This window comes from Salvelinus fontinalis, chromosome 3 (genome assembly GCF_029448725.1).
Source record: "Salvelinus fontinalis isolate EN_2023a chromosome 3, ASM2944872v1, whole genome shotgun sequence".
NCBI classification, from domain to species: domain Eukaryota; kingdom Metazoa; phylum Chordata; class Actinopteri; order Salmoniformes; family Salmonidae; genus Salvelinus; species Salvelinus fontinalis.
Window position 1 is genome coordinate 24,134,509 of NC_074667.1, and position 12,294 is coordinate 24,146,802.

Consider the following 12,294-nt stretch of genomic DNA (forward strand, 5'->3'; position numbering starts at 1 on the left):
AGGTGAGGAAGCCTCGACTTTCTCCAGCCGTTGTTGGGAAGATATTGCTGTTCTTGTGTCAATACTTTATCAGAATATTATTTAATTATTGCATCCATTAGTGGCTCACTGTTTTTGTCGACACTGTTTATCCCGTTCATGTAACAAGAAAACATGATCGTTTCGGTTACATAATAAATGCAGTATTCCAACGACACGAGGAAATCCTCTTGTTTTGCTGGCCAGTGGCCACTATAACATGTTGGCAAACAGAGGGCTTGTGTGTTGATTAATCCTGCAAAAGGAATTTGAATCATGTCGGAAACAAAATTCATTTTTTAAATTAAATCTTTTACTGTCTGAATTTTGAATTAAATGCTAATCCTGTCAATCACTCAGGAGTGATGACACGGGCCTGTCTACTGGAAATGAAGAGCCGTGATTGGAGGGCACTGGTATAGGAGGCGGGATCAATAAATATTCGACTGTCAGATTGGAGCTGGCGTTGCTGTGTGCAGGTAAAGAGAACCAAGGAACACAAATGAGGTAACGTACAGTATTTGTTCTATCTTACTAGACAACGAAACGCGATGGACATACACTGTTCTGTTGAAGAGCAGCACGTTTATGTCACATGAATGAAGAATTGAACCGTCGAGCGGCAAAGTAAAAGCGTGCAACACCTTGGAAAGAAAATATCGCGTCAACGTTTGGTCGGGGGCACACATTTTACAAGGAACTTCGACAGCTGTGTGCTTTCAAACAAGCCATCAACAAAGAATGAAACGCTTCAAACGAGGTAGGCATACATTTATGGGAATTTAGTACAGAAAATATTGGCAGGCATTCGTTATCACCCTGACAGTTTGCCAAGTGTGCCCGGCTTTTGGGTGTAAATGGAATGCGGCTTTTTGTTGCGAGCAAATGCAGCGTGTGTTTGTGTTTGAATTTGGAGGGACAGCGAACCAGCTAAATTATCTTTGGAAGCAAGCATGGTGTCCATCTGGCGGAGCGACAGAACAATCATCCATCTGCGAAGGCGTGCGTTCAGCGGGTTCTTTGTACGTTTGATACACGATGGGAAGATGGCTAGCCAACTTAGTCATAGTTTTTTATATTCATTTATAATTTTATCATGTTACATCTTATTGTTATTTTTGCATTTGGCAAATTGATAACATTTCAGTAGCTATTCGATTTCATTGCAACACTAATCTTAACCCCACAATAGACTACATTGAATAGAACAAGACAATTCCACGAATTTGCTTCATTGTTTGTTAGCTAGCCTGCTAACTTTAGCCTAGAACTAGCTAGCTAAATCCGCCTTGAAGATATTAGTACATTTTAACAAACTCAAATTATGCACACCTTTGCCTTAAGTTTGTCAACGTATTTTGACTAGATACCTAACTCGATATAAAAATACGCCATTTTTGTTATGCAAACAAAGTTGAGGTTTGACAGGAACAGCGTGACATGTAACGTTACTCTAGCTAGTAAAGTGAAACAACTCCACGATGTAGTTACCATAGATTTAAAGCATTTTACTAGCTAACTTTATATCGCTACTCCAACATCAACGGAGACGAGTGTACCTCTACTGGTGATGCGCGAGTTAACTCGTAACCTGCGGGTCGGGTGGGTTGGTTTAGGGTCATGAAATATTTTGTGGATGAAATGTGGGTGGCGGACGGGTTGAGTAAAGAGAGAACAGTACCTTTAAATTCATAAATGTACCATTTATTGTGCATTTTATATCTACAGGCTACATGGAGGTTTTTCTTTCGTTATTTTAGGCTATCTGAAATTACTGAGTAAGTTTTCGGTCCTGACTGTACGCGTGCCAAATAGACTACAAGACAATCGCCACATGCTTTTCGGAACTAGCAGAACAATTGAATCTTGATCCAAGGCAAAAGGATGACTCTTAATTCACTAAGAGAAAAGCTGCGAAATTGATTTGAGAAAATAAGAGACGGGAGGGCCAGAAAAGTAATGTTGGGAAAGATTTGGTGAAGTGGTAAAAGAGGGTGGCAGTGTGATGCGCTATACACATTTGAGTCACAAGAGGACTTCAAATAGACCTGTGGCATGTCAAGGGAACTGCATCCCTATACTTTTCAGATGGGTTAAATAGAAATCTGGACATGTTGAATTTAAGCATTTGTTGCTGTAAAACAATACACCAAATGTCGGCTAAATTGAATGAGTAGGTGTGTCAACTTTTAACTCGTACTGTACGTTTTCTGACCCGTTTCTCATGCGGGTGCAGTCTTGATCTTGGCATAGCTCCCTTCCAACTAGAGATAAGTTATCCACGTCTAGTCAGATTCTTATGGCTACCAAGTTTGGTAGCTAGCATATTTAAAAGGTTTTGCCCATTCATGCGCATATTTTCGAACTTGATTTTAAGATTATAGTTCGTAGCTAGCCACATGCTCTCTGTTAGCCATTGAATTAAAATCAATTGCTCCAGGACTTAAATTCCCTGGCCAAAGGTGAAAATAGCCCCTCGCACGGCCTATAGATCCTTAGCGGCTGGAGGTGACATGCACATAATCTCATTTTGTGCGGACAGGAGCTGCCTCCAGGGGTCAGATTTCACCAGAGAAAGACATTTACTGCATTCTGGGAGAAACCATTCTCCATTTTGAGTTGGTATTCCCCAATGACACAAATTTTGTGATTTGGGGAAGGAAGACAAATCTTTTGTATTTATTTTCTTCCAATTAGCATATTTCATCGCTTAATTTAATGAGGGAGAGTCTCATTGCTTCATCATGCATGCTTGTACATTTGTTGTCAACTACTACACTTACCTATCAATCGATGTAACCTGATTTGTTTCAATCGCATTGCTAAAATAAATCAGATCATATTGTAGACAAAATACTGATCAATACTTTGCCAACCTGTTTCTTTTATAGATTGGTGAATGCACAATACAATAACAAACACAGGCCTACACAACAAGTAGATGGTTGTCAGTCTCTGATTTGGAGGGAAAGCAGTACATTCTATAACAAGTTAATGTCCAACCCTGGTCTATGATGAGTACAAACACTAGCACTGACTCAACAACCCCCTCTGAACCCCTTCTTGTCCTCAGCTCTGGAAGAGGAGCGGAGGCGAGAGCAGGAGCTGTCAGCCATGACTGACAGCGACCCCTTTGAGGAGGACAGCTCCACCCTCGACCTGTCTGGAGGGGGCGGGGGCTCGGGCAAGCGGCGTCGCCGTGGCAACCTGCCCAAGGATGCGGTGCAGGTGCTGCGGAGCTGGCTGTACGAGCACCGCTTCAACGCCTACCCCTCAGAGCAGGAGAAACTCGGATTGTCAGATCAGACCAGCCTTTCTGTGCTGCAGGTGAGTGGACCGCGACAGTCTTTAAATTGTTTATATAAATAATAGTAAACAAATTCAAGTTAATTCTTGCTCCCAAATGCTTGAATTGGGCCTAATCAAGCAGCAGTCCACAGACAACGTTTTGACTACAGTAGCCTTTGCCAGGTGGAAACTTTGAGCTGTGTAGCAGAGCACCAACATAGGGCTGGGAGAATATTTTATTTATTAACTTATTGTCGATTCAAGATCTCTTAGAAAATAAAATGTTTTCTCGAAGTAAGCATTGTTGTTTAAAGGTCAAATGCACTGCATTTCAAACAGTCAGCAATAATCCATTTTTTTTTTTTTTATAATCTTTCAAGACTTATGAAAATGTGTTTATTGTATATATATAAAAAATTACTAGACCCATGCGTAGTGCACATTCACCAATAACGACTAACTTCTTGTAGCAGGCATTGGGCTATAGAAAATTAACAGGTCTCAAGCCCACGTGCTAGTGATTCATCCAGCCGATCTTTATATTTCAAGTTTAGCAGACTTGGATCTATTTGCTAGCTAACAAGGTTGAACAGTTATGAACACATCCTTTTTGAAAAGCGCGTTATCCTGTCTACTTTGTTCAGATGTTGAAGTGGCCTACCTAATTTCTCAGATTGAGAATGAGTTGCCAATTCCTTTATATAATTGTTTTATGCTTATTGCACATTTATAAAACAGACTAGACAGCTAGTATAACAGTTGTTGGCTAAATTTCTGGTGCACCCTAATGTACTTGTCCTCTTGCTCAGTTGTGCACCGGGACCTCCCACTCTTTTTATTCTGGTTAGAGCTAGTTTGTTCTGTGAAGGGGTTGTACACAGCGTTGTTGTACGAGATCTTCAGTTTCTTGGCAATTTCTCACATGGAATAGCCTTAATTTCTCAGAACAAGACTAGACTGACAAGTTTCAGAAGAAAGTGCTTTGTTTCTGGCGGTTTTGAGCCTGTAATCGAACCCACAAATGCTGATGCTCCAGATACTTAACTAGTCTAAAGAAGGCCCGTTTTATTGCTTCTTTAATCAGAACAACAGTTTTCAGCTGTGCCAACATAATTGCAAAAGGGTTTTCTAATGATAAATTAGTGTTTTAAAATGATTTTTGAATGGACAAAAAGGACATTTCTAAGCGACCCCAAACTTTTGAACGGTAGTGTACATCTCGTCAATATATGCAGATCTCTGGTATGACTGGGAAGGTCCGCACAGAGGAGCGAAGGAGACGAGACCAAAAACACAACACAAGAGGACACAAACGCTCCTATAACGAAAAATAAACTCAATATAGGCATTTGGAATTTTGTGCAAAAACAAATTCAAATGATTTCGATATCACCCAGGCCTACACCAACACAGCCTATACATTAACAGGGCTTGATTTTTAAGTAGTCTGACTTGCATTTTAATTAGTCTAACAAAGTATTAGGTTTGGTTTTGGCATGTTCCCATCAATTACAGTTGAAATGAATGATTTTATAATTTTTCTCCAGTTCAATTGTTCCAGATTAGTGCCTGTTGTAGTCTAAATAGTTGATCATAGCAGACACTTGGGGCCCAGATGGAGTCATGACTACGTACTCTGTCGAAGATGGTGGTTTCTTTATCAGATATTGTGCTCTCTATTGGCCTCTTGTAACTCTCCTGTGTGTTGGGAGATGACTGCCGTAGCACCTATAGGCCTACTTCAGGCGGGCGCTAAATAGAGATTCATCCCATGATATTTGCGTGGTACTTCTTGTCATATTTCAGCGCTAGGGTGTTTCTCAACAGCTTAGCATACAACAATATTCACATGTCACATGGGTAAGGTACTACTGTACAGATTAATTTGACAGTCTTCCCTTCTCACCTTGTAGGCCCACCATTTGTTATCGTTTCCTCTCTCAAATACACACACACCCATTCACACCCCAGGAGTGGCGACATGAGGAATTCCTGGATTGAGCAGAGAGCAAGCAGGGCTAGAGCAGCACTGACAGACCCATAGTGTAGTCATTGCAGTGACATGTCCCTGGTTGGCTGCGCTCTACTTGCTCTGTCGCTCAGCGTTTTTCAGCCGGGACTTCATTAGTGCCAGCTGTCTGAGGTCACTCATCTCACTGCGTGTGGGAGGTTTTTACCACAAGATGGCAGTAAACAAGGCCCGGAGGAGAGCAGGAGAATGAGAACATGTGGGCGGAAGTCTCATTCCAACAAACTACCCCTCGAACCAGTTTGAGCTATTATATGCTTCATTTGAGGCATATAAGTACACCACCGCCACCAGCCTGGACACCAGGCAGGATGGGTCCATGGACTCGTGCTACTTACGCCAAATCCTGACACTACCATCAGCATGACGCAACAGGAATCAGGATTTGTCGTACCAGGCAATGTTTTTCCACTCAATTGTCCAGTGTTGGTGGTCACGTCCCCACGAGTCGCTTCCTCGTGTTTTTAGCTGATAAGAGTGGAACCCGGTGTGGTCGTCTGATGCAATAGTCCATCCTTGACAAGGATCGGCTAGAGTTGTTTTCCGAGATGCCACTGTTGTACTGCGGCCATATTTGTCTGTTTCTGGCCTGCCTGTTAGCGTGCATGATTTTTGCCATTGTTCTTCAATCTCTCATCAACGAGCTGTTTTTGCCCACAGGACTGCTGCTGAGTTCTTGTTTGTTGAATCGTTCTCGGTAAATCCTAGACACTGTCGTGGGTGAAAAGCCCAGGAGGGAGGTCGTTTCTGTTGGATCTGGCGAGCCTGGCACTGACTATCATACCACGCTCAAAGTCGCTTAGGTCACTCATCTTGCCCGTTCTAACATTCAATCAAACAAACAGTAACTGGAGGCCTGTCTGCCTGCGTAATATAGCGAGCCACGGCCACGTGACTGGCGATCCATTTTTGTGAATGAGGTGGTGTACCTAATAAATTGTCCACTGTCATCTCTACTTGTATTATGGTTCTTCAGGGAATCTGTTAGGCTTTTGAGATGCACCCAGGTTGTTTTTTTGCAGGCGTTGTTGTTAAATTTACTGACTCTTTTCCAGGTATGCAACTGGTTCATCAATGCCCGCCGCCGCCTCCTCCCTGACCTGCTCCGCAAGGATGGCAAAGACCCCACCCAGTTCACCATCTCCAGGCGGGCGGGGAAGGGCGAGTGCCGCCCAGCCACTGGAGGATGTGGCGGAGGTAGTTCCCCTGAAAGCCCCACCTCAGTCCCCTCTCCAGCCCTGCCCCCTCTCAGGCCCTCTGTCATCCGACCAGCCCCCACACTGGACCTCAGCCTCCTGGGAAATACTGCCACTGCCATCCTTTTGGGAGCTGGCTACCCCAGCCAAGAGGGCTACTGTGTCAAGGCCCTGATGCAGCTGGACATGCAGAGTCTCCTGAGGAGGGAGGCCGAGGAGAATGGCTCCAAGGTTATCAGCGCCAGCCCCACTGGCGGGCTATTCAACACGCCGCCCCCCACGCCTCCGGAGCTGTGCCCCAGCCAGGACTTCAGTGACCTGAGGTTGCTGGTGGATGCAGCTCTCCAGAGGGCCGCCGAGCACGAGAGTCAGAGGCTTCTCCCGGAGTACCAGAGCAGGGCCACTACAGAAGCCACAGGTGGCTGCATCCACAGCAGCAGTGCTATGGGTCTGACCACTCCACCGGCACAGAGCCAAGCTACCTTTGATTCGCCCAGAGAGCAGAGTCCTGCGAACAAGGCTGTGGTGTCCCCAGTTTCAGTCCTAATCCATGTCCCAGTCTGCTCTGCTCCTAAACTCGCCATGGCCTCTGTACCTGCTCCAAATGTGCCTCCCCGCCTAGCCCAAGTGCCAGTTTCAACCCCCTTTCCAACCTTTGTCCCAGCACCAACTTTATCTCTGGTTCCAGCTTCAACTCCGATCCCAACCAAACCCCTTCTCCCAGCCCCAAGCCCTGTTCAAACCTTTGCTGGTGCACCAACTGTGTCCTGTGTCCCAACCTCAGTCCCAGCTCCAAGCTCTACCCAAGTCCCAACCCTAACCTCTGTCCCAACCCCGGCCCCACCTTTAGCCCCAGCACCACCAGCCCTCACCCCATTCTTGGGCCTGGCTTCCCTCCAGCCCTTGTCCTCCTCCATCCCCAACAGCAGTGTCCAGAGGGCCCAGTCGATGCCCAGTGTGTGGAGTGTGGTCCACAGCGACGCTACAGTCCGACAGCCTGTCCCCGTGGTTCAGACTCCCATGGCCGCTGTGTGGGGGCCACAGCACACCTTGCGCGCCGTCAGCGAAACAGTCAATTAGAGCCATGGCCACTCCCTTGTCTGTGAGGAGCACCATATCCCTTCTCAGACTGCCCCTAACTGTGTGTATGTTCCCTTAATCGGCCCCTCTGACACTATGCTCTGCAGAATTCATGCATACGGTTCATACATCAGACGCTGGGAATGATACGAGGGATGGAAAGACAATTGTTTTTAAAGACAGTGCTTTTTAAGCATTTTTATCAGGACTTTAAAAACTTTTATCCAATGCAGAGGGCCGCCGAGCAGCCTCCAATGCAGCCTGTTGCTGGGTGGAACCTTTCAACTTGGTTTTTCAATCAACATTTCAGAGTATAGGTTAAATGTTGCGACGGTTGACATAAGAACGACGACACCAAGTTAATGTAGTTTTTAACTCCCTTTTCCACTATTTCAACTATTTCCAAAAGGGGTCAAGGAGGACATTTCCTTCCCCCATGATTTTTATTTTTATTTTTTTATAAATAATTTTTTACAGTTTGAAGTTGCACCAGTAGAGCTAGGCTTATCAGTAGCAATACTGGACTTGGTTGAATGTATTAAGGTCACTTTTATCTCAGGCTGTCTAGCCTGTCAATCATTCCCACCAAGGTTAAACAAGGGCGGACCTGGGGCTGAGACTGAGACGGGTGTGTTTTTCAAGCCCAGGTGTTGTGCTCCTCCAGTACAGTTTATGCACTTTAGATATTTTCATTTTTTTAGTCTGTCCACATCTTCACACAGTGCGGGAAGACAGGTGGAAGGGGAAATTGATAGTATTGCAGTGTGCCTGACTGCACAGCTTCAATGTCTGTCTCCTCTCCTTGCCTTAAAACTACTGTAAACAAGTGGTCATCATGGATTCTACATTTTTAAGACACTAAATCATCAGTTGCAAAGAATAAGAACTCTGTTTTTTTTACTTTGTAAAATGTTCATTTAAACCTATTTCCAAAATAGTATCTTAGCAGGTAAACTGTTTTTGTGTGTATATACACACACAAAAGAGGAATGTTTTTTATTTTTGTTGGTCTGTTACTTTCTGCGCTATCTTTATGCATCATGTACAATTTCTAGGGATGTATTGTTTTTATTGTGGATGTGAAGAAGGTGGAATTCCTGTCTGTGTGTTTGAGAACGATGGGGCGGGAGGTCACATTGGTCCCGTTATAGAAATCAATTTTGTGGCGAAGCTAAAGGCTTAGTTGGGTGACACCACCAGGCTGTCTCCTCATTCTTAAGGGTAATGTAACACTTGCTATAAGTGCCCTATTATGCCATAGTCTTTTTATGGATGAAGCCTGTCACAAACATTTCAAGCTTTTGGACCCTCCTGTTTGGAGAGGGATTGACCCAAGTAGCGGATCATTGGCGGTATAAGATTTGGTCCTTGTATTTCAAACCAAAATATGTCTTAATTGAAACACCTGTAGTTGTTCGCTTGGATGACAATCTGGTCAGTGTTGTATTGAATTCATTGATTTTTAATGTTGAGTAAGTTATTGAGAAGCAAACTGTCTGACTTCCTTTTCCTCTCTCTTTTCCCTCTGTTTTAGTGAAGTATATCCTCTCGTTAGAGTATTTTACTATTTCTTATACGGTTGTAGTTTCCATGAAACAATGTCTCCTACATATTATGGCCAAATCGACGCCGCACAAAGTTAGTTGGGCCCTACTACGTAAACAGTGCTGCTGCAAAGTAATTTTCTTCTGTCATGTGTCAGTTCAAATGGGACTAACTTAGTCTTTACAGTTGTTACCAGTGCCATACATGTAATGACCCTGGTGGTGATTGTTTTTTAAAATTTTTTTACAGCTAGATGCATGAGAAGAGCTGATATGGAATTCCGTGTTATTATTAACCTAGATTTGTGACTAGCATAAATCCCCATTCCTTCGCTACCACTTGTTTTCGGCTCTTTCATGAGGCTTAATGTCAGCACCATTTCCAGAATTGTCTAGAATGTCAGTGGGGAAGGGTAGATGTTATAGATCTTCTGCAAACGGAGATATGTTGAGTCACCTCTTTTTCTCACAGTTTGGGTCGACCGTAGGGTTCATTCAGACTTGAGTCTGAATACTAAGCAAAGAATTAACTATTTTAACAGGTTTTGAATATAGATGCAGTACAATAAAGCGGGTATGTGGTTTATTCATTACTACACTTCTACGTTACTACATATTACTCATTGTGATACTGGAATCGGCTGGATACTGAACATTATTTAGGATGGCTATTTTATATATATATATATCAGGTTTTGGATGCAGAATGAAACTTGAGTCGTATATGCCAATGGGGAAAATGCATGCAAATATGTCAAGGCGGGGGGGGGCATGAACTGTCTCAAATGTGTAGCATCACAATATGACCAAATGCATCCTAAATGTTTTTTCATTTCACTGTGAAATCATGGCTGATGTATGGACAGTATAACTGGCTATTGTGCCTTAAACCCGGGATTGAGGGAACATGCCCCTTCTACATAGAAACTTTTGAATAGTCTGCAATATATATGCCTTAAACTTTTAAATGTGTTTTTGTACAAGCATTTCAGAGAATAAACCTTTTTTCATACGCTGATCCTTGTGCATTTTTTTTTCAAAATCCAACTTGAAGAGTGTAGAATTAACCATTTTCTTATTTGTCTCAAAGTTTAATAGCACGACTACCTTTCTTGGAACTTATTACATGGGCAAGATATTGTACATTGGATTTCCAACCCAGTTTTACCAAATACTTTTCATTTAAGGCAGGTCAAGAGTTGTACATAACCTACTAGATGTTTTTTTCTGGGGTATTCCAGATGACTCCCATAGACCCCCAGATAACTGTTTTGCTTTATCCATAGGGGTGTCCCTGATGTACTTTTCTTTTTGTTGATTATCTGTAGGGTTCAAGGACACTTCAACTTGATTATCTCCAGCTCAATACCAGTGCCGTCAAAGTATTCACACCCCTTGACATTTTGCTACAGCCTGAATTTAGAATGAATTTGAGATTTTATCACTCATCCTACATTGTAATTGTTTCAATGTTTACAAATTAGGAGCTTAAATGTCTTCGGTCAAGCATTCAAGTTATTAATTACGCTTTTGATGGTGGCATCAATAAACCACAGGGGGGTGGATGGCTCATAATGGCCTGAATGGCGCAAATGGAATGGCATCAAACACATGGAAACCATGTGTTTTATGTATTTGATACCATTCTGCTCCACCCATTATCGCTAGCCTGTCCTCCCAAATTAGGTGCCACCAACCTCCTGTGCAATACACCAAGTCACTACAAAGATACAGGTACCCTTTCAAACTCTGCTGGAAAGGAAGAAACCGCTGAGGGATTTCACCATGAGGACAATGCTGCTTTTTAAAACAGTTGCAGAGTTTATTGGCTGTGGATAGAACTGAGAATAGAGTGAAAAGAAAGTGTGTAAAGGAAAATATTCCAAAACATGTGTCCTGTTTCCAATAAGGCACTAAAGTAATGCTGCAAAAAATGTCATTAACTTTTTGTCCTGAATACAAAGTGTTCTGTTGTGGGCAAAAACAACGCAACACATCACTGAGTACGACTTCATATTTTCAAGCATGGTGGTGGTTGCATCATGTTATGGGTATGGTTGTCATTGGCAAGGACTTGGGAGTTTAAGATCAAGATAAACGGATATGCTTGTTATTGGCAAGGACTAGGGAGTTTAAGGGGGGGGGGGGGCGGAATAGAGCTAAGCACAGGAAAATCCTAGAGAAAAACTTGGCTCTGTCTAATTTCCAACAGACACTGGGAGACATTCACCTTTCAGCAGGACAATTACCTAAAACATACATTGAATGTTCCTAAGTGGCCTAGTTAGTTTAGGCTTAAATCTATGGCGAGACTTAAATGGCTGTCTAGCAAATGATCATCAACCAACTTGCCAGAGCTTGAATATCTTGGGGGGAGAATATTGGGCAAATATTGTACAATCTGAACTGTGTTAAGATTTCAAAAGGTAGACATGCCTACATGTGCTCATTGAGGCCTTTAAGTTCTTTGGTTATCACTTTCCAACTAGTGTGGATCTGTATATTTTAAAAAGTGAATAAATAACAAAGAAATGTGAAACTGTGGATTTAGGCCAAAGCTTCAAGGGGAATGTTTGTCGTTAATTATGGTAGTTGGACAAGTGTCACGCCTACTTCCGCTCCGACCCAATCGACGTCACCGGTCTACTAACCACCAGTCCTGGCAATCATCATTATGCACACCTGCACCCCATCATTTTGCACACCTGGACTTCATTATCACCTTGATTACTCCCTTTATTTAGGCCTCAGTAGCCTCCGTTATCAGGCAGTATTGGTTTTGTGTACGTTCCGTACGCTTCTCCTGTTTTGTTTATCGACATGATTCTTATTATTAAAATCACCTGCTTCCTGACTCCCAGCTTTACAGAATACTGACTCTTAAAAAATGGAAGCAGCAGAAGATAAGGACATCTCCCAGGCGGTTGACAAATAAGGACACCTAATATGCCAACACCAGGATCAGTTGGCACAATTGGGTACGGCTATGGGTAAGGTTCTCCGCGTTCTCCACCGCCTCGACACCAACCAAGAAGATTCACCTACATCTAGCGGAGGTCCTCCTACCACAAGTCGCCCCAGCCTATCCAGCAGTCTGCCCAGGTCAGCGATGCCGGTCATTTCCCTGCTGACCGGGTAG

At 43.3% G+C, this 12,294-nt stretch overlaps 1 protein-coding gene across 1 annotated transcript; it reads left to right on the top strand.

The window, feature by feature from the left end:
- Positions 1–427: 427 nt before the first annotated feature.
- Positions 428–10,173, top strand: LOC129841489 (homeobox protein TGIF1-like). Its single transcript, XM_055909777.1, has 3 exons — positions 428–778; positions 3,092–3,345; positions 6,391–10,173. Exons 1-3 carry the CDS (start codon positions 760–762, stop codon positions 7,609–7,611), a joined length of 1,494 nt encoding a protein of 497 aa, XP_055765752.1. The 5' UTR covers positions 428–759; the 3' UTR covers positions 7,612–10,173.
- Positions 10,174–12,294: the final 2,121 nt, after the last annotated feature.

Bases quoted from the DNA above. Each gene is read 5' to 3' on its own strand.
- LOC129841489 (XM_055909777.1), top strand. The intron at 3,346-6,390 runs GTGAGTGGACCG...ACTCTTTTCCAG, and splicing joins CCAGCCTTTCTGTGCTGCAG to GTATGCAACTGGTTCATCAA.